Source organism: Electrona antarctica (assembly GCF_951216825.1).
Source record: "Electrona antarctica genome assembly, chromosome: 19".
In the NCBI taxonomy this organism is placed as follows: domain Eukaryota; kingdom Metazoa; phylum Chordata; class Actinopteri; order Myctophiformes; family Myctophidae; genus Electrona; species Electrona antarctica.
Genome location: NC_136800.1, coordinates 7,045,404 through 7,068,461, shown reverse-complemented (window position 1 = coordinate 7,068,461; position 23,058 = coordinate 7,045,404). Strand labels below are relative to the sequence as shown.

The window sequence follows — 23,058 nt, the reverse complement described above, 5'->3', positions numbered from 1 at the left end:
ACCCAGTCCAATATGTTATTTACATGGCTGTCTGTTTGCTTTGTTGCCAAAAAAAGGCTTGCATGGATTCCCAAACCACAGGTTTGAACTGTCGAAAGCTGTTGAAATCTCCCGGAGTTTCCATACTGTGCAAGAAAAATCTCAATAGTAAATCATATTTTTTTTTAAAAGGAGGAAAGCTCAAAACTAAACAAAACTTGTTTTTTTTCCGCTGTTAACCGTTTCTTCCCTCTCTCTTTTTTGTTCCCTCGTTTTCTGGCAGTAGAAGACAATGTGACAGAAGACCAGCACAGTCCTGGGCAGACTGCCATTCCGAGCGGTAATGCTCCATTTCATATTTCATCATTTTGGGCTGGAAAAGTGGTGTGTGTGTGTGTGTGTGTGTGTGTGTGTGTGTGTGTGTGTGTGTGTGTGTGTGTGTGTGTGTGTGTGTGTGTGTGTGTGTGTGTGTGTGTGTGTGTGTGTGTGTGTGTGTGTGTGTGTGTGTGTGTGTGTGTGTGTGTGTGTGTGTGTGTGTGTGCGCGCGCTCCTGTCCATTTGCCATTGTGTGCCTGTGTTTTTTGTCTCTTTCTCTGTGAAACCTGAGTTCACATCACTGTGTCCAGAATGAAATGAAATGTGTTCTGCTCGTGTGTTGCTGTCCCTTTGTGTTTTCGCTCGACTCTGTTGTGCATGTATGTGTGTGCGTATGTGCACGCAAAATGAAATACAGAGCTGTGTAGAATGCTTGCCCTTTGTGCGTGTATTAGTATGTCCATAAGAGTTTGTTGTGTTCCTGCATGCATGTGTGCATGCACGCACGCACGTGCGCGCGCACGCACGCACGCATGTATACTTGTACATGTACAGTACGCATGCGTGCAAGTATGCCTCGGTGAGTAAATTACGTGTGCATGTATCCTGTCCTGTGTGTGTGTGTGTGTGTGTGACTGTATGTGCGTGTGCACGCGTGTACAGTATGTGTGTGTGTGTGTCTTTGTTTCCCGAGCACTCTCTCTGTATGATGTAGAATAGAGCAGGCCAGATGAATCTGTCCTGTGTGTGTGTGTGTGTGTGTGTGTGTGTGTGTGTGTGTGTGTGTGTGTGTGTGTGACTGTGTGTGTGTCTCTGTATGGCCAGATGAATGTGTCCTGTCTTCCTCTCGTGCCATTCACGGTGGCCCTCCAGGAACAGAACGGTAATTCAGGTCAGGCTTGCAGAAAAGCCCCCTCTGAATGAGTCCTGGTCCTGACGCACCACGCACCGTATACTTTCATTTCATTTGTCTCTGGTAAAGGTTAAGTCTCATGCGTGGTTATTTTAAACCCGATATGGATGGCTTTGCCCAGCAGGCTGGGGACCCTGGGTACCCCGTGTCTGCCCGTGCTAGTCCGGCTTTTTACCCAAAGCACTTTTTTGCCCCGTCAAAGAGAGATTTCTATGCAGAAAAGAAAAACAGGGGCTGCATGCATAACCACTTATGCATATATACCTTATGCTATACTTATGCATATATACTTTGTCATTATAATGAATAGCCAAAATAGCCGCTCTATAACAGATCTATATCATAACTCACGATCCATTGCATCGAGTTAAGTTATAGGTTCTGGCTCTTCTTCTCAATCACTGTGCCCATTATATTAATTTGTTTGCACCCATCGGGCGCAGACAGGGTATGTTCAATCAATGAAGGGTGCTCCACTGCCGACGGTTGCGTTTGGAGTGGGCGGCATCACCCGTTTGCCCCGGTTCCGTTTTTGACTCCGTCAGAACGCGACGCAACGCAGTCAGTAGAGCCCCGGTGTTACCCGGTGTACCGTGCAGTTTAGTGCTGGTCAGGTTCTATGCAAGATTCTTGCACTCAAATTTTGGGCAGTATTAAGTACCAGGTCTTACTACTTAACCTAAGACCTGGAGGCGTGATCAATGCCATTTGGCTATTCTGAGTGGCCAAACAGCATTGACCACGCACGCCTCCAGGTCTTAAGTTAAGTCATAAGACCTGGTACTTAAGACACGCATAATACTGCCCAATTTAGTGTCCTCAAAAACGCCTGTGGTTTCTCAGTTCAGGGCACGTACTATAATGCGCTTGGTATTGCTTATTTGAGTCTAGCCCTCTCCCTTTGTTGCACGCAACCCCATTCTCCCCTATTTTTTTCATACAATCCAGTGAGAAATGCCACACAAACAATTATCATTCTTAGGAAGACCAGACAAAGCACACCCATGGCCTGCGGCTGCATTCGTTCATTCGTATTGATAGGTATTGGCGTGGGGTGTTGGAAGGAGGTGTGTTTGTGTGTGTGTGTGTGTGTGTGTGTGTGTGTGTGTGTGTGTGTGTGTGTGTGTGTGTGTGTGTGTGTGTGTGTGTGTGTGTGTGTGTGTGTGTGTGTGTGTGTGTGTGTGTGTGTGTGTGTGTGTGTGTGTGTGTGTGTGTGTGTGTGTGTGTGTGTGTGTGTGTGTGGGTGGGGGGGCTGCCTCCTTGGCGCCGGTAACCCCAGCTGAGGGTATGAAGGACTGGGCAGAAGAGGCAGACTTTGCCGGAGAGACCTCCTGTCATCCAGAGCCAAAGCAGAGCTAATGAGTGTGCCTGATTACAACGACCCCCTCAGACACATGCCTCTCCCCTCTCTCCCCACATCCCTCCTCTGCCACCTCCATCTCCAGGGTGAGGGGAGACAGCCGCCACATGATCGATGTCTGCCTGTGGAGAAATCAAGGGGGCGCACAAATTAATTTCTCACTTTCCTCATTTGACTTCGTCTTGACTGATTTATTTTTTAACCCCCTCTCAAGATGCTTCGCTTGACGAATGGTCGATGAGACAGGAGCAGTTTGCGGGACTAAAAGTTTGGAGATTTAGCTCCACCTCAGAAATGTCGCTCTCGGGCGCCATTCATCGGAAAACGGTAATCCGGCAGCCATCGGTTAGAATACCGCTGGATTTGGCTGCTTTAATGTGGAACGTGAAGCCATGGCCAAATATATAATGAAATAAAGCTCACCTGCTTTTCGTGCATTTAGCCCTTTGATTGACGGCTACAATAGCCATTAAGGCTCCTGACAAACTCTTAATCATGGTTGTTGAGAGCTGCCTCGTAAGTAGACCCCCAGTTGTGTTATTCTGTTTGTCTGCTAGCGTTCCGCAGGTCCTGCATCCCTCTTCCCTCATTCACGTTTGATACACGTTAAGGCACAAGGGGAAATGCTAACAAAAGAGGATAGACAGTATTATACTTAGTGTGTAGAGGGGCAGGAACAGTGTGATATCTGAGATTTAATGAGGCAGTGTGCCTTTTTACCCGGAGAGTGTCGAGCAGGCTTAAGATCCGCAGCTTGGCTTCACCACTGTGCTGCCTGTGTGTAATTATAACCACATGCTCCTTGCTCTTTCGACTCTCTTTTTATATATATGTTCCTTTCTTTGTCTCCCTTTTTTCTTTCTTTCTTCCTTTCTTCTCTCTTTTGTTTTTCTTTTTGCTGCTGCAGGGTCTTGTTTTTTTGGGGGTCTGTTTTTTGCGGAAGCGTGTGTCAAGGCAGCTCTGTCAAAGTGGAGTGGACTGAGGCAATGGGAAGTGTTTTTGGAGAGATCTGAAGGGGTGTCTGTCTGGATGGCGAGGTGGCGTATAGCTTTTAGCATGGTGCGTAGAGAACAGTGCGTCGTCTGAGGCTGGGGCTCTGGGCTGAGGCAGAGCCCACAGATCAATGCACTGCAGGGCTCACTCACTACAGCATGGAAGGCGGAGGAAAAAGGGGACTCTTTTCACTCCCCAACACTTGGGGAAAATCGTATTCTCTATTATTAATTTCCTTTGTTGTTTTACTGCACTAATGGCGTGGCGAGGCGCTTTCGTTCAATATTATCACTCTCTGTGAGAGCGAGAGAGAGACGGAGGCAGGAAGAGAGCGAGAGAGAGGAAGAGAGAGAGAGAGAAAGCAGACGAGAGAGTGCATTTGATACGTTGATATCATGTCTCTCGTTCGGTTGCTTTGATTTCCTTTTTTTGTCCTTCATCCTTTTTCGGTACAAAGGTTTGAGTGGTGAATGTCTGATGCCATCTGTGATGGTACCTGTGATGTTATGTTATGGTGCAACCCTCATGTAGTGCTGCCTGCAACCTGTGTTGTGTTTTTATTGTTTGGTATTCCACCTCCTGTAATTGTTTGGCATATTCTCTCTCTCTGTTGTTTGTACTGCGCCATCGTACTCTCAGCATGCATCGTACAATGTTCATGAATATATTGTTGATTCGTGGCACATAAACTGAGAAAATATAATTTCTGTTAACATGCAGATTTAATGCATAATGTAGTGTAAAGTGTTCCATCATGGCCTTCATTTTCATTCTCTATTTTGCCTTGCCACAAATAACCGTTTGTCTTGAAAGGTGTAAAATGCGTTTGTAACTATTCCCTTAACGTGAATAGGTGTGACTTAAATCAAATTTAGATAACAAACCATATGAATAACGAGTCCCTCACTTTCTCGAAATGCAAATGTGCGACGACTTTTAACAGTCAAGCTCACAAGCCTCATCGCCGGATTGTGTCATTCTTTAATGATGGGGGGGATCAGTGGATGTGACGGGCTAAGTGGCGAGCCCCAAATCCCATCCACACAGAAGAGGATACACTCCGAGGCACACGTGGTATTAGGATGTAGTGTGACCTATATATGGGCGCGTGTTCGCCTGCAAAAGTTTTTTAGATTTTTAAATAATGAGGTGCCGGCAACCGTGTGAAGGTTATTCAATCTTAATGTCCTCCTATTTCTGACAGCCTCCCTCACTCTGATAAAGGAGAGCGCACACCTTTGATCAGGCCCGCCGACATGTGTCGACAGAAGCTGCTCGCTGGTTAAAATAAATTCTTAATTTGAACGTGGGGGAGGTGGGTGGGTGGGTTGATGGGGGGGGGGTTCGCCAGGGAGGGGGCATCATATGATCAAGATCTCTGGGAAACAGTGGGGGAAAGAGGAGATGGGTGAACGGGTAATGATGTATTTCATAGTAAGACACGGGTTGAGCCTTGTTGGATCCAGATACGGTATGTCTTAAGGGCAGGAGAGAGCCCTCTGTATATTGGGCTGGATTTGAATGTATATATACGACGTTAGAAATGACTGAAATTAACCCAGTGGTGCTTTAAAAAGAAAGAGATTAATATATGACTTTTGTAATGGTGCAATGGCATAAGATCGAAATAAACCATGAAAAAAAAAAAAAAAAACACCTGTGTGAACTGAGCGGTGCAGGCTGCTCAACAACACCGCTGGCTAGCTGCAGTTCTAGTTCTAGTGCTCAGTGTGAATGGACCTTTTAGGCTGCTCAACAGTGCCACTTTAGGTCACCCAGTGGTATTGCAGCTGTTCGTACCCCAGACAGAGAGACATTGGAGCGATTAGGCACCGCTCAAAAAGGGAAACAATACACAACTTTCTACAGTATGTACCAATTTTGTTTTCAAAGTCATACAATGACTATGTCATTAGTAATGATTAGTAATGATTACCGGTGTCTACCTATTTTTGGCAAGAGTGTCGGGGGCAGACACTCACGAACAGTAGTATTTAATAATGTTGAGAGAAGTTGTCAAAATCACATTTATGTGGAATGGTTAAACATTAAATCAACTAGAAGTGAGTGGAAAAAAGGTGTAACGCAGAAACCTGTGGCCTGTAGAATGATGTTACCATAGCTGCGCGTTGCTGTTTGAGGACGTTGCGCAGAGTGGTCCTAATAGGCAAAAGAGGTGGCTGAAATGTGCCTGAATAACACATTTTATATTAATTGTACAATATGTGAAGACATTGAGGGTTAGATAATAAGCCTAGGCCTAAGGTAGAGTACTTACTGTATGTATAGTCTGGGGCAAGTTGGGAGGCAAGTGGAGTGCTGGTAAGCTCCATCCTAGCAAACAGACACCACGTCGACCCTATTCTGATTCTGGTACTGGGATACAATATTTAATTGAAACATACATAGTATGACTTTAACTTTCATGTCCCTTTCCCTTGTGCTTGGTTATCACATGAACATTATAATAATAATACAAAATATATATAAAAAAAACCTTTTTTAAATGGGGTGTAAGCCATTGTTTCCATTGGGGGTTAACATTGCGGTTAAGCTGAGCGTTCTCTTCATAATGGACATGTAAATGGTGACATGCTAGAGCTTTGCCAGGCTGTTCTCTTGGTCCTCTCCTCTCTCTCCATGGTCAATGTCCCCAGGGGTCTCGGTGTGGGGCCAGACAGCGGGGGGGCCTGGTGGGCAGGCTACTCTGCTGGGGACCATGGGTCCCCGGTGGGGCTGCGGGAGCAGAGAGGAGAACATCAATTAAAACGTTATAAATATTTAAGGGCAGAAATATTCAATAATATAAAGGTGGGGGGTCAAGATGAAAGTTGTGGTATGATAAATGTCACCAGGCGCCATAAGAGACAGACAGGAGCCTGGATGATGGATGGATGCCGACTCAGACAGATAGTAGACCGCGGAAAAGATGTCAATCACGTTTGTGTTTTTTTCCCAGCCTCTTTGCATGTAATATCAATCAGCTTTAATCCATCTATGAGAGGATTTATCTTTAGAAATTATGCACTCAGATCTTTATTAAATTCCCTCGTAAATAATTAAATTTCCTTAACCCATTTTGTCCTGAGATCAGATTCTAAAAATGTCTTCTACATCCTGACAGTTTTCTGAAAAAGCTATGTTTCTATGTCAGTGGTTCTTCGATTTTTCAAAAATACCAGACCTACAAGCTCGTAGCGCGCCACTCGGTGGCGCGCTATGAGCTTGTAGATCTGCTATTTTTCAATAGCTAAAGCATAACATAACACCAAAAGGGGTTCCCGCCCAGAATGGGTTAATATACCCATCTGGATGATCGTCGTGTGTAGTAGGTAACCCACCTCATAATTTCCTCATCAGAATATGGATCAGTGGTCAATATAGTTCCCGGGGAGACCCCAACTTACTATATTTTTATGAACAGAAACTAAATACTGGTGAAATTCTTTCAACATATGACCCAACCCCCTTCTTCTTCCCTCTCCATATTCTGTGTGTGTGATTGTCAGCCATCCTAAGCATGGCGGTATCGATCCGCTGTCCAGCCTGTAGAGACTGGTAGCCGAGGATGTCCTGATCTGATGGATTACTGTATGAGGCCCAGAGGCACAGGAACCTCAGTATTGACGTGGACTCTTTAATCCCAGGGTTGGACGTGACCTTCCCTTGTCAAGCCCACCCGACTCCGACTCCCCCCACACACACCCCAAACGCGCAAGCAGTTTACTCTTCCAGCACCGCAGCAGCAACACTGGTGCATCATGGGCGGTTGGTTGAGAGCACCGACTTGTCTTTAGATCCACTGGACACAGCAGCTTGAACTTGGCGGTGTTGTGTCGAGAGAAAAGAAGGGAGCGAACTAAGGATCAAGCTGAAAAACAAGTAGCCCGTGTCTTGGGTTCTTCTTATTTATGATTTAACATTTGACTTGTTCGTTATGTGTCCTGTGTTTTGTCACACTCAAACTTCTGAGCACACATGTGTAGGTGTATACCTTCCAGACAAATGTTAAAACCATTAACATCGTCAAATCTTTGGTGCATGAAAGCTTTTTTTTTTTTTATCTCTCGTAAAGAGTTTTAAAACTAATGTCAATAAATCATCTCTTTTTTTGCAACAGTAAGCTGAAATATTATGCAAATAGATGATGTTATAAAGTCCCAGTGTAAAACACACCAACGTCTTGACCACCAGCTGCTCTAGACTAGAGGAAGCCTGTAAAAACACATGAAGCTTTCACAGAATTTCAAAGCACATTGTGAATTCTCTTGTCTGCATGTGTTGTGGATGAATCATTACTGTAAGTCTATATTGTGTGGCTTCTGGCCCCAGTCAAACAGCGTCCCGTCCACCCCGCCCCCACCCGCCCCAGAGCAAAGAGAGAGGGCCTGCATCTGTGAGGATCGGGTTGGGGATTTTCATTTTCTTGAAACACCTTCTGTTCTGTTCTGCATGGTCCCACAGGGGACCACAGCGCTGATATTTTTAGAGGGCATGTTCCGAGCGCCTCCGTCGCCAAGAGGGAAGGACAATGGAGGGTGTGATGTTACATCAATACTTGGCGCGAGTGGGGGGGAAAGTAAAGGGAAAAATCCTGGGTGGCCTTGATGAGTTCTGGAATGCCTCAGTCTCCTCGAGGAGTTCCACGCTCTGTAAGAGCACCCTACAGAAATGAGGACTTAAAATGGCCGCCCGTGTATACATACGGCCCTGCTCCTTGGCAGACTCTGCCACGCACCGGTGCAGCAGCTCTCCCTCCGTGTCCTTAGGCAGTGTTAACCGTGTGCTAGGCAAAAAAAAAGCAGGCCTCCTAATGTTCCCCTCCAGAGTTTTGGGACATGCTGAGGAACACTGGCAGCAGCGGGGCTCAGTCAAAATGGCTGCCGGTGAAGTACAGGGCTCCTCTCCCCCACAAAGCTTTGGGAACTAAACTAGTGGGGCATGATTGTTTGATTGTGAGTATGGCTTTGTAATCAGTCTTATTGTACTGAAGTGTGATGGTCACAGCAGGGGAGAGAGGGGGCTGCAGGCCATGCTGCCTAATTACAATATGCTGATGCTAGCTATAGCTGCACACACATTTCTGTTGCTCTGAATCAAGATGCTTAAGGTGTGCTACCAGTGGCGCCGTCAGGATGGAAAAAGTGCGGGGACATTATTTTAGGGGGGGGGGACGTCATGACTCTCATTATTGTGTATTAGCCCATCTGACACTGGTCGAGTTGAGACTAACACCAGGGCTCCACCGGGCGCGTCAGCGTCGCGTCTCCGTCACCGTCAGGGAATGTTCCCTTTTTAATCAATGAAGGGTGGCTCCACTGCCCGCGTTGCATTGACGGAGACGCGACGCGTGCATTAAAATTTAACCGGTGCGTTTTTTTGACGCACACGACGGAGACGCAACGCGTCCGGTGGAGCCCTGGCGTTAGAGCAACTGCAGCTAAGAATGCAGCCAATACACGACTATTGTGCAGCAAAATGGAAATGGTGCTAGACCATGGCATGCACCAGTGCCGGTCGGGAAAACTAAATAAATAAGTAGGCCAGGCATCCACCAATAGTGCGGGGACATTCAGACCCAAATGACTCCCCCTCCGGCGCTTATGTGTGTTATGCTACCGACGAATAACGCAGGTTTGTTTTGGCCATCGTTATGTCACTGCCTCATACACATGCAGACCTTTCTTCCTGTCGGGCTGGTAGTTTGTAACCTAATGCCTAGTGCCGGTTCAAGGTAGTCCATCGCCAACCCCTGGCACTGCTACACACAAAGCCAACAAGAGACAAAACTGCAGATGGATTGAAGAATATTGATGTGCGCGACCCGCGGCTGCCTGCGAGCAAGGCTGAATAATTCAGAGAATTGTGTCGTGACAACAGTCTTAACACACCAATCTCGCTTTTGTGTGTGTTACTGTGCTATGCTTTTTACACCCGTAGTACTGGGCCTCAATGTCTACATTATATGGCTGGGGCTTTCTCCTTTGTCGGACACCGACTGATGCAATTCAGCACTCCGGTGGTGGAATTTCATATTTCTTTAGTCCAACCAAAGCTGCAATCCTGGATTTATTAACTACAAATATTCCCATCAGTCTAGTTTCATATACTGAAGTTTTGCTGTGGTGCAGCAGTGGCAAACACAACTTAAAATCATTTCTAATAACAAGAGGTGTGTGTTTTTATGTGTGTGCATGCACGTGTGTGTACCGCGTGTGTTTCTTTCTGTGTGTGCCATCGGCGCGAGGTCTCGGAGCATGTGCCTGTGCATGGCTTCACCTGCCCACTAGTTCTGTTATGGCATGGAGTGGTTGAGTTACAGAAGCTCAAATTGAGCCTGCATTTTTATTACAGCCTTTTATTATTGTTTTTATTAAATCCGCAGTCTAGAAATCCATTTTATTGTCACCCAGAGGGGAAAGTCTAGTGCCTCGCGCCATGCAAGGGGGGGAGGGAGGGGGTGACCCTCGTCTGACTATGTGTGGCACTGTCATTTCCAGTGGTGTAAAAGTAACTAAGTACATTTACTTAATATAAGTACTGTACTTAAGTACAATTTTGAGGTATTGTACTTGAGTGTTGTCAATACTTCTACTTCTACTCCACTACATCTCAGAGACAAATGTTGTTAATTTACTCCACTAGAATTATTTGAAAACTTACTAGTTACTTTGTAGATTTTGATTATTATTACAAAACATACATTAACCACTTCAGCCCTATATTATACATTTTGGCCATTTGAAAATAGCCGATCTACAAGCTCACAATGCATTGTGGGCTTGTAGATCTGCTATTTTCGAAGAATTATTTTATACATTTGAAAACTGAGAAATGGGACATTCTGATACCAATACTTTTGTACTTTTACTCAAGTAAATGTTGAATTCCGGACTCGTAACTCGTAGTATTTCTACATTGCAGTATTGATACTTTTACTCAAGTACAAAAGGCGAGTGCTTTTTTTCCACCACTGACCGGTCATTTCCCTTGTGGCTCCCGTCGTCCAGATCCAGAGAGCGGCGCCCTCGAGAGGCCGGCGGAGGATGGCGTTGAAGAGGCCGCGCGTCGTCTGAGGAGGAAGAGGAGGCTGCTCTCGCCAGAGGAGGAGGAGGAGGGGGAGGAGGACGACGACGACGACGAGGAGCCGGCGCTGCACAGCTGCGACAGCTGCCGGCAGGTGTTCGAGTCGCTGAGCGATCTCACCGAACACAAGATTAATCAATGCCAGCTGACAGGTAAACAACGCTCAGCCCACCGAGCCCTTCCTCTTCTTCTTCTTCTATCCCCGGCTCACACTCTCTCACTCTGCCACTCGGCGGCTCTGTGTGTCTGCGACTCTCACTCCCACTCCATGCCTCGTCGCTAGAGAGTATGCCGCACCGCATCACCGCATGCCGGGGTGCTCCACGCACCGAGGGGAAAGCACCCGAACGACACGCCACTCTAGACTACCGATGACCTTGGACCATTTCCAACCGTTAAGCGCACTCGCATGCACGCACCGCAGCCGTGTACGACACGCGTACATACACCTACACAATCGCATCCCTCCTTATGGTCGTATATGGTCTCTGAGCAAACAGTCTGTCTCTCGAGACAGACTGTTGGCTCACACAGTTTTCAAATCCATCCATTCATCTTCAACCGCTTATCCGTAGTCAGGTTGCGGGGGAAACGGCTCCACCAGAGAGCTCCACGCTTCCCTCTCCTGTTTTCAAATGCGGCCGCGTAACAGTCTGTTCAAAGGAAGTGCTGAAAATGCACAGATTGTAAAGCAAATGTCTTTGTAAAGCAAATAAAACCACGTGTGCCTGGGAAGTGCGGGGGCGTCTTAAGGTCTTTATTATCGATATAAACTGGAGCGCTAAAATATTGTTTTGGAAACGGCTGTTGCCCAGCCCCTCCCAACCTGTTTTGTGTGCGCGCACATCCACTACTTCAAAACCCCCTATTTTATCTGAATCTATGCTGCCTCCGCGCAGATTGATCATAACGCCAATGTTCTGGTCTAATTTCTGACTTCATCATGCATCTCGGTTACAATATTAACGCTTCTAAAGAGAGATCAGACTTACTAGCGCAATGTAATAATGGAAGATTTCGCTTCACGTTTTTTGGGGGGGAAAGGGAAGGAGGGCGTTTTCAGAATAAAATCTCCCTCATCTGCTTGGCACTGTAACGCCTTTATTCTGAAAGATTCCCCGGCTCCGGAAGGGTTAATAACATAGTTCAATGTTGAAAATGAGTGGTATTCCCCTTTAAGTGGTTAAGAGTGTGGTCAGGTAGTCCAACCAGGAAGTGCTGCAGTCCAGTCCACTGGGCTGGGACACACACACACACACTCCACCGGGCCGACACACACACACACACACACTCCACCGGGCAGGGACACACACACACACACTCCACCGGGCCGGGACACACGCACACACTCCACCGGGCCGACACACACACACACACACACTCCACCGGGCCGAGACACACGCACACACTCCACCGGGCCGGGGCACACGCACACACTCCACCGGGCCGGGACACACACACACACTCCACCGGGCCGGGACACACACACACACTCCACCGGGCCGGGGCACACGCACACACTCCACCGGGCCGGGACACACACACACACTCCACCGGGCCGGGACACACACACACACTCCACCGGGCAGGGACACACACACACACTCCACCGGGCTGGGACACACACACACACACAAACACACACACACACACACACACACACACACACACACACACACACACACACACACACACACACACACACACACACACTCCACCGGGCTGACACACACACACACACACACACACACACACACACACACACACACACACACACACTCCACCGGGCTGGGGGGGGAATGGCACCGATCTCCTGGGAAGCCCATAGCTCGGCCAGTGGCAGCCAGGGATGCTAGCTAACTGCTAATAATACTGAGTGGGGCTGAGGAGAGGGAGAAGGGTGCCATTGGCAGACTGTGTCATTGTCCTGCTGATGGATGAATGAGGCTATAAATACCCTGACAAGGTGGCAGACAGGACTAATGATGTGAGCTGAAGGTTTCCATGTGCTTCTCCTGCTCCTGGTGTCCTCCTTTACACGTCCTGATGGGCCCACATCGAGAAGAGAGCCATCTGACACACATTTCACAATGTTTGGGCACGGACCACATCTGTTTCTCTGTGTGTGTGTGTGCGTGCGTGTGTGTGTGCGCGTGTGTGTGTGTCTGTCTGTCTGTCTGTCTGTCTGTCTGTCTGTCTGTCTGTCTGTCTGTCTGTCTGTCTGTCTGTCTGTCTGTCTGTCTGTCTGTCCCTCTCTCTCTCTCTTTCGTACTTTCATAAGCAGGGTAACATTTAAAGAGGCTGTTTCTTGTGTTTTAGAGTAGCTGTGTGTTGTCTTAAAAGTAAATGCAGACCACTGCTCAATAAAAAGGCTAGCACAGCCTCTGCTCTGTTTACGTTCAAGCATAGTTGGATTTCATACTTTCTGCTGCCCACAACCAGCCGACCACAAATTATAGGGAAGGAATGGTTCTGAGTGGTCTCTGATTTCCAAACAACCAAAAAGATATCCCACACAAAGATTTTCCATTAACTGGAAGCCGTGCGTGCGTGCGTGCGTGCGTGCGTGCGTGCGTGCGTGCGTGCGCTCATTTGTGAGTAGAAATGTTTTGTGACGCCATTAGTATTACATGCAAGTGTGAATGTACATGCCTATGTGCACCACTGTGTGTTCATGCGTGTGCTAATTTAGGCGATTCTCACAGTACTTTAAGGTGTGAAAATCTATTTAATGTCCACTTTCACGTTATCCAACAAAACCATTCCTTGGTTTGCGTGGAATTTTAAGTACAGCGTTCCCTGCCGCCTTTTTTCAGGCCATCACGCCACGCCAATATTGATTTGAGGACATTGTGGCTGGCATTCCAATGAATACATAAAGGCCATTATTTAATACACCAACTGACATGGACGGAGATCGGGGTGCATACGTTGGTTAGTCAACAATTAGTCAGACAACACCGTTGCTCTCGACATGCGTCGCCAGTTAGAACTAACCCGTGGCCGGGTTAAAACTCACCCGTGGCAGGTTAAAACTCACCCGTGGCAGGTTAAAACCAACCCGTGGCTCCTGACATGCGTTGCAGGTTAAAACTAACCCGTGGCCGGGTTAAAACTCACCTGTGGCTCCTGACATGCGTGGCAGGTTAAAACTCACCCGTGGCAGGTTAAAACCAACCCGTGGCAACCGACATGCGTGGCAGGTTAAAACTCACCCGTGGCAGGTTAAAACCAACCCGTGGCTCCTGACATGCGTGGCAGGTTAAAACTCACCCGTGGCAGGTTAAAACCAACCCGTGGCTCCTGACATGCGTGGCAGGTTAAAACTAACCCGTGGCAGGTTAAAACTAACCCGTGGCAGGTTAAAACCAACCCGTGGCTCCTGACATGCGTGGCAGGTTAAAACTAACCCGTGGCAGGTTAAAACTAACCCGTGGCAGGTTAAAACTCACCCGTGGCAGGTTAAAACTAACCCGTGGCAGGTTAAAACTAACCCGTGGCAGGTTAAAACCAACCCGTGGCTCCTGACATGCGTGGCAGGTTAAAACTAACCCGTGGCAGGTTAAAACTAACCCGTGGCAGGTTAAAACTAACCCGTGGCAGGTTAAAACTAACCCGTGGCAGGTTAAAACTAACCCGTGGCAGGTTAAAACTAACCCGTGGCAGGTTAAAACTCACCCGTGGCTCCTGACATGCGTGGCAGGTTAAAACTAACCCGTGGCAGGTTAAAACTCACCCGTGGCTCCCGACATGGGTGGCAGGTTAAAACTAACCCGTGGCAGGTTAAAACCAACCCGTGGCTCCCGACATGCGTGGCAGGTTAAACCTAACCCGTGGCAGGTTAAAACCAACCCGTGGCTCCTGACATGCGTTGCAGGTTAAACCTAACCCGTGGCTCCCGACATGTGTGGCAGGTTAAAACTAACCCGTGGCAGGTTAAAACCAACCCGTGGCTCCTGACATGCGTTGCAGGTTAAAACCAACCCGTGGCTCCTGACATGCGTGGCAGGTTAAAACTAACCCGTGGCAGGTTAAAACCAACCCGTGGCAGGTTAAAACCAACCCGTGGCAGGTTAAAACCAACCCGTGGCTCCAGACATGCATTGCAGGTTAAAACGAACCCGTGGCAGGTTAAAACTAACTAAGGTGTTGGACAAATGACTGTAGGACTGTTAGTATGTCGGACCAAACACATGCACCCCTCTCCGTATCTCCGTATTTTCAAATCCAACCGTTCACTGCCATGGACGGAGATCTACGTATTTTATGTTTTATATTGATTCACCTTCACCCCACCCGATCGCGTCTATCAGCGCCTCCGTGTCTAGGAGATAAACAGGAAGTGGTTGTTCCGTCAGTAAAAAAGTTCTCCCCTCGTTTACTTGAACGATAGCCGAAATCTTAACACCCTTTTGTCTCGGATTCTAATCCCAGATTCTGGTTCTAATCAAAACAAGCTTTATTTACGGCCGATTCCGGTCTGTCGCAGTTAAAAAATCACACCCGTGTGAACTGAGTGGTGTAAGGTTTTATATAGCATGATCAGCTGTGGTCTGACGTAATGTCTGACGTTAAAGATCTTTGGCTAGGTAGACTCGTCTTCTGATGTGATGATTTGTGACCATGAAGTTGATTCAGCTGGAGTTTTTGTCCGATGTGAGGTATTATATAAGGTAAGGTATTATATAGCCTGATCAGCTCTGATCTGACGTAATGAAATCACACCTGGATGTGATTTCACAACTGGCTTTTTTTGTGCAGAGAAAATGAGCATGGTTGCTACGGTCATCCAGTTCACCCGGGTGTGATTTAATTACGTCAGAAATTATTTTGAACATAGCAACCATGCTCATTTTTTTCTGCACACAAAAGCCAGTTGTAGGAGTGGTTTACACCACTCAAAAAAATCAGGTCAGAGATTTTTGCCCCTTGAATAAGACGCCTCACTTTCCCTCCCGACACATATGCGGGGAACGTGAGACCAGTGCCAGTCAAATGCACGAAATACCACAGTAGAAGAAGAGATATTGGGCAACATAACATACCTGTGGCACTAGAATGGACACAGACTGAAACAATCGTGGCAGTCGATGTGTTAAGACAGGTGGGGCAGGTCCTCGCCGTGCTTGAGTAAAACGTCTTATTCTTTATGGTTAATATGTAACTTAAGTATATGATGAATAGTTATTACATTTAATTGGCTAAGAGTACCCGTCATGACTGCAGGCCTGTCTTTTATGCTGTTTTGTGCTATGATTGTGACCAACTCCATATTTCTTTTTTTTTCATATAATTAAGGCAGCCCTTTATAAATGTCAATCTTACGGACAAATAACTCTTAATTGCTCAATGGTGAAAAAGCGCCGTTTGGAGAGGAGCCCCTGTGGAAAGCAAACAAAAGATTCTAATTGCCATTAGGGTATTGTGATTGTGCAGAAACACTCTATTAGCATTCAAACACAGTGGGAGAAAAGAAACTTCTAGACGGCATACTAAGTACTCTGTGTGTACATGCGTGCGTGTGTGTGTGTGTGTGTGTGTGTGTGTGTGTGTGTGTGTGTGTGTGTGTGTGTGTGTGTGTGTGTGTGTGTGTGTGTGTGTGTGTGTGTGTGTGTGTGTGTGTGTGTGTGTGTGTGTGTGTGTGTGTGTGTGTGTGTGTGTGTGTGTGTGTTTGCGTGTTTGCTGGAAAATGGGAGGAGATTTCCTATGTGGCGTTATGTAGACATCCATGACCAATTAATCTGACTTACATCAAGCCTCTGCTCGCAGATGGATCCTTTATTAAAACCATTTTCTAATCAACCACAAGCACCTGCTAAATTCTCCCATTTCTCCATTCTAAACGTTTTATTTTTGTTAAACAAATTGCCGAGCTTGACTGTAACAAATCTGCATATGGAGATTTATGTGCCATTCTCCCACAAAAAATGTCTCGTGTCCCAGCTGATTTCCCCCCTACGTGTACACCAACGATGGACTCACTCGTGCAGACAGACGAGCATGCAATGCACACACAGACACACAACCTCACATGCACTCTCGTCCCATCCCTCGGCCTCTGTGCTGTACAGTGCTATGATCCATCCCACATGGCCACAGTACAGTACAGCCATCTTAGCAAATAGCAATAGTGATACAAAACAAAGTCTAATAAACAAGACTCGGGCAATACGTTGACCACACCCAGTAGACACAGCCAAAGAGAGAAAGATGTTACATGTCACCCCGATCAATTGCAGCCATTGTCTCCCCCACCCGCCTCCCTACTGGCAGAGGTATAACACCTTTCTGTGCACTTAAGCCGCGACCACTGCAGTGCGCTAAGGGAGCGCAAGGGTATGGATTGCCTCGTGTCCCCGATGCGATCGGTGCTATCGATCGTGCTAATGCTGGACTGCGGAGGAAGGCGAGAGCCTGAGAGAAGGGAGAAGGAGGGAGAGAGAGAGAGAGAGAGAGGGAGAGTGCTGCAGGAATGCATCCCCAGGGAGCCCGTCTTGGGCTGGGGCAGGGCTTCAGGAATGCTCCCCAGGAGACCCTCGCCGAAAGCTGGGGCAGGGCTGGAAGAATGCTCCTCTGGAGAGTTGAGAGTGGAGGCAAGCTGGGGCAGGGCTAGAGGAATGTTCCCCCAGAGCACCCCTCTAACTCTGGGGCAGGAGCGGAGGGGCTCCGGGGAAGGGTGCGGGGGGGACGGTGGGAGTGCACTCCCCCCCGTCCCCCCTCCGGCTCCAGGATGGCTGCGGATCAGGTTTCCGTGTGGGGATCAGCATCCTGCCGACAGGGCTTTAGGCTGCCCTGGGGAGGAGACAAGAGGCCGGAGGCACTGCTATTCCACAGGCCTCTCCAAAAACACTTCGTAAATGCTTTGTCTCACTGTTTCATTGTGTTGTCTGACTGTACAGTCTCGTATTGTTACCCATCCGTTGCAGAGAAAGTGCACACGGTTTGTCTTTTGTTCTCGGATGACACTCAAGTTCAAGTTCATATGCCACATATGAGATTGAAAACGGTAGGCAGGAAAGCATGTGCTCGCAATATGTTGGCCCAACGAAATATCCCGCAACTTTCATTTCCACGTCGGTTTACTTGCCCACCTTGTAAATAAAAATAACACCTCGAGTGCCAGAATTTAATTCAAAAGATTGCATTTTCCACCTCCCTTTCTTCGCTTGCAGCTCTCCCAGTCCAAGCCTCTGAAGGCATTTGAATAGTCCTGTGCACACATGGGCTGTCAGCCTGGTGGCCATTCTTTCATTACGGGCCCCTGCTCCCTTGAGCAACACCTTTTCTTGTGTCCTTCACTAGAGGAGGGGCATGGCTGCTCCCCCCGGAGAGATCTGTGGCCTGCTATTTTAACCCTCTGCGAGATGACCTTTTTAATAAGTGTCTTTCTCTGTTTTCCTGCCGGCCACTGTGCGAGCAAACAGAGCATGTCTTCTGCTTCCCTCAGATAAAGGAATCAATCAGAGTGGGTGCAACAGAGAGAGAGAGGGAGAGAGAGATAGAGAGAGAGACAGAGAGCCGGAGAGAGAGAGAGAGAGAGAGAGAGAGAGTGCAAAAAAAGAACTGGGCCATATGGATTTATATTATGTAGATTTTCCTTTCTCTTCCCTGTAGACATTTCAAAATGCATTCTGCTTCAATAAAGTACATTTCAGATTTATGAGAAAAATACCAATGAGATGCCGCACATTAATGCTCCGAAACAATAACAATATCCCTCCTCGATAGAGATGTTGTTCATATCATTGAATGAATGTAGACAAATGTTGGATATGAAGAACTCAAATCTGTTTTCTGATGACGGGCTACCACCATGTTTTTGTTATTAAATCTCCATTGACTTGTTTTCCTCCTTTTGGTTTTTACCACGACATGTTTGTTTGAAGCATGCGCAGCTCATTTGCATGAAGTCTTTGGGTCAGAAAGAAGCATGGAAATATTCAGTAAGACCCACAGCTATGAACAAACTGTTGGCAGGCCATGTCTTCTGCTAACTGTTTCCAACGACTTCCAATTGGTTATACTGGGGGATTTTCTTTTTTTCTTCTTCTCAACCAACTTCGCGTATTGATCCAACAGCTGCCTTGTGGCTGCCGAGAAGAATGTGCCGATCTGCAAAGAAGACTGTATTTGGCTTCAAAATAAAAGGGCCTCACATATGAGAGGAAGGCAACACGAGCGAATAAGGCCTGATTAGCCGATCGCTGAGCCGATGGCGTTCATCAGAAATTCTGCTGCGATTTTTTTTCCCCCTGCCGGGGCGTCTTGCGACATCCTAGTACAAAGAGCAGCACACTGATTACAAGGCTTTGAAAAGGGAGAGAGGCGGTCAGGGGAGACTAGCGACTTCTGGCACAACGCAGCCACTGAAAAGAGACCTCATGCTAGAGTGAGCTCTCAGAATTGAGCTTGAGTTTAGAGTGTGTGTGTGTGTGTGTGTGTGTGTGTGTGTGTGTGTGTGTGTGTGTGTGTGTGTGTGTGTGTGTGTGTGTGTGTGTGTGTGTGTGTGTGTGTGTGTGTGTGTGTGTGTGTGTGTGTGTGTGTGTGTGTGTGTGTGTGTGTGTGTGTGTGTGTGTGTGTGTGTGTGTGTGTGTGTGTGTGTGTGTGCCTTACTATACTTGTGGGACAAATGCTCCTACAAGAATATTATAATTTGAGAAGAAATTCCCTGGTCCTCCTCACAAGAGAAATTATTTTTGTTATGGTTAAAAAAGATAATGGGAGTTGGGCTTACAATTAGGAAAAGATTCAGGTTGGGGCTAGGATTAGGCTTAGACATTTAGAGGTAAAGATTCAGGTTGGGGCTAGGGTTAGGCTTAGACATTTAGAGGTAAAGATTCAGGTTGGGGCTAGGGTTAGGCTTAGACATTTAGAGGTAAAGATTCAGGTTGGGGCTAGGGTTAGGCTTAGACATTTAGAGGTAAAGTTATGCCTCATTTACACTTAGTTGCGTGCCTGTGTCATGCACCGGAAATAGCTATTTTCAGCCATAGGGTGAGGCAAACACTAAATAATAATGGACAAAAAGGTAAATAAATTGCATTTATAACATTGTCTTCCTAAAACGTTGATCGTCCTCACATATAGTTGTGTGTGTGTGTGTGTGTGTGTGTGTGTGTGTGTGTGTGTGTGTGTGTGTGTGTGTGTGTGTGTGTGTGTGTGTGTGTGTGTGTGTGTGTGTGTGTGTGTGTGTGTGTGTGTGTGTGTGATTGAGTCTCTGAGATGGAGACAGAGTATTAAAGGAGGTGTGTTTGACTCCGCGGTGCAGCATCCCTGTGCGTTTCCCCTCGGTGCGACGGAGCCAGTGACGTTAACGGGAGTGTCATTAGGAATTCAAAGCGTATGCCCTCGTGAGGACGCCCTCTTCCTCCCACTCCCGTGTGCCTCGCTCGCACCGCACACATTATGCACCATATAAAGTATTTATTGGCCTTTGTCAGACGAGGGCCTGTTTTTTTTTTTCCCCGGCGAAAGACAATCGAGAAATAAGAACGAACGACGCAGCTCGATCGCACCGTTTTGTTTGGGCTCGGGCTCTACGTTTGTGTGTTCAAGGCGGACACGACAGCACCGTGGCCAGCTGTGAGACTCCCCCTGCCTCCTCCATATTCACACACCTCTCTTTATCTTCCCTCACTCATTTGCTCCCGCTTCGGTCCGTCCTCCACTTAATCAAACAAACACATAACACGCACACACGCAGCACCTGCATTCTTGTACTTTGCATTGTAGACGACACGTAATTCATCACCCGAGGGGCTAAATACATGCTGTGTGACTCCATGCCGTTGACCTCTTTCTTATAGGTAGGCAGCCGGCATAGCAGATATGATGACATGTGGACAAAACACAGATCATCTTGTGTAATCTCAGCATTGTATGACCTGGGTGGAATGATATCAGATGCAACACACTGTTATTAGTTCCCTCCTCCTCCTCCGCGACATATTATCTTTCTCGCAATGAGTCACCTCAGTATTGTGACAAGAACCATGGCCAGGGTGCTGCTGGTGTCTCTGTTCCTCTTACTCATCTCTCCCTCTCTCTCTCTCTCTCTCTCTCTCTGTCTCTGCCATGCTCTTTGTTCACACTCTCCTCCTCAGCCTTCAAGTCTTTCTCAGCGGCAGAGGCAGAAGAATGGCACATTAAATCTTAATAGGACTGCGTCTGGCCGTGTTGAATTGCAGAGCGTGTTAAGCCGGCGCTTTCCTCCCCCTTGGCACGCGCTCGTGGAAGTGGAAAACAATTGAATAAAAGAAACCGCTCCCTCGCTCTGTAACACCAAGTGACTTTGGCTGCTCTGCTGCCGAAGCCGTGAAACAACCGGCTCACGAATGACTTTACCCCACCCTCCCCCCTCCCTCACAAAGACAACTGTAACGCAAATTATATTAGTCTCTTTCACAGCGCACATAGACAAGTCGTGCAGTACAGGTAGGGCACGGGATTTGCTCGACCACCAACACCGAAGCTGTGCAACATTCCCCTAAACAGTGAAGGTAGCAGATTGACTGCAGACCTAAAATGGTACTGTACATGCACCTTTTCCAAAAACTTAGCCAAAATGATATATTTTCAATGGCTACAGAGAGAGAGAGAGAGAGAGAGAGAGAGAGAGGGCAGGTATGGGCAAAGGCATAGAAAGAAATACTGTCTAGCACGAGTAGACTGAGAGAGACACTGCAGAGTATTTGAGACGGAGAAGGCACTGGAGAGACGGACACACACAAGTTAGTTAGTTAGTGGAGAGCCAAGAATACGGAGCTGCCGGAGTCCAGGCCTGCTTTGTGAGGCAGTCAGAGGTGGTAATTAGCCAGTGATGAGTCGACTGGTTGTGTGTCCAGCGCACAGCGCTGCTGGGTGGGGCTGTGGGAGGCAGATAAGACCAGCGGTGAGGCTTATCTGGGAGAAGGACAGGCACCAGGCCTGCCAGGCAAAATCCACCCACAGACCAGCCCCATTTTATTAATGACATCATTAATGCCAGACAGGTTACGTGCACCGACTCAGAAGAGAGAGAGAGGGGGGGGGGGGGGGGCTGAAAAACAAATAAAGTCTCAATTCCTGCTCGGCCGGCCCAGCCTAAAGTACCCAGGTGCCAGTGTCTTGAAAGTGAGGAGGTTGTGGGGATGTTTACCAGGTAGAGACAGCCTACGGAAGGGCACGGAGTGCGGGTTTTGGATCTTACCTCTGGGCTTTTCTCAGTCTCTTTGGGCCCCTGGAATTCAAATGATTTCTCTCTCTCTCTCTCTCTCTCTCTCTCTCTCTCTCTCTCTCTCTCTCTCTCTCTCTCTCTCTCTCTCTCAATCTCTCTCAATCGTGGTAATGCTCACCAGAATAATGATGAAGCAGATACAGAGGAACACTATAGAACTCGAGGAATGTTTAAGGCAAAAAGAAATATTGTTTTTTGTCCCCCATCTGTTTTACATGCACATATTTTGGTACACGTTTGCACCTTACTGTTACATCTATGTCCAATGACAATTTTGCTCAGACAATTACATTAAAGTTATTTTGATACAGATTTTATTGATTTAATACATTTATGCATTTGTTGGCAGTACTCATATTTCCTTCGATTACAGGGCACCATAACAGGTGTCTGGCGTGCTTGACAAATGAGTGTTCACTCACTCTGGTTTTGAAGTAATAAACAATCGTGTGAAGTGTGAAAAACATGAACAAACATTTGTGCGTAATTAACACTCCATATTAGCATATCAAATGCCACAGCGCTTTTCAGAGGGCCATGTTTCTCTAAGATAATATGCAACAAGGAGTCGACGGGACTTAACCCCTTAAACACATTTAGACCTGAGTTAAAAACATTCACTTTGAAAGAATATATATTCAAAGATTTGCGCCACATTTTTACGATTTTTCAAAAATAGCAGACCTACAAGCTCGTAGCGCGCCACTCGGTGGCGTGCTATGAGCTTGTATATCTGCTATTTTTCAATAGCTAAATTATAACATAATGTTTAAAACACCAAAGGGGGTTCCCGCCCAAACACATTTAGGACTGAGGCTAAAAAAAATTCTAAAACAATTCTAAAAAAAATATCTTCTAAATCCTAAAAGTTTTCTGAGTCAGTGGTGCTCAACCTTTTTCATGTCAAGGACCCCCAGAATTATCTGTAATTGGCCACGGACCCCCATCTGAAAATGTTGTTCCAGGGACCCCCCCAGAAGCAAAGATTTGAGTTAAAAACGTTGAAATATATTGAACATTTTTCAATAGCTAAAGTATAACATAATGCTTAAAACACCAAAAGGGGTTCCCGTCCTGAATAGGTTAAACCCTGGGCAACTTTGACGATGGAGAGGGCCACTATATTTCCTCACTCCAGAGGGCCACATTGCATATTACATTCCATATTACATTGCATATTGCATATTACATTGCATA

At 47.0% G+C, this 23,058-nt stretch overlaps 1 protein-coding gene across 1 annotated transcript in view; it reads left to right on the top strand.

The window, feature by feature from the left end:
• Positions 1 to 23,058, top strand: part of LOC306943283 (zinc finger protein 521-like) — a 143,318-nt gene that overhangs the window by 11,851 nt on the left and 108,409 nt on the right. The window contains 2 exon segments of the mRNA XM_079529514.1: positions 266 to 319; positions 10,571 to 10,798. Of these exon segments, the coding sequence (XP_079385640.1) occupies positions 266 to 319; positions 10,571 to 10,798 (282 nt within the window).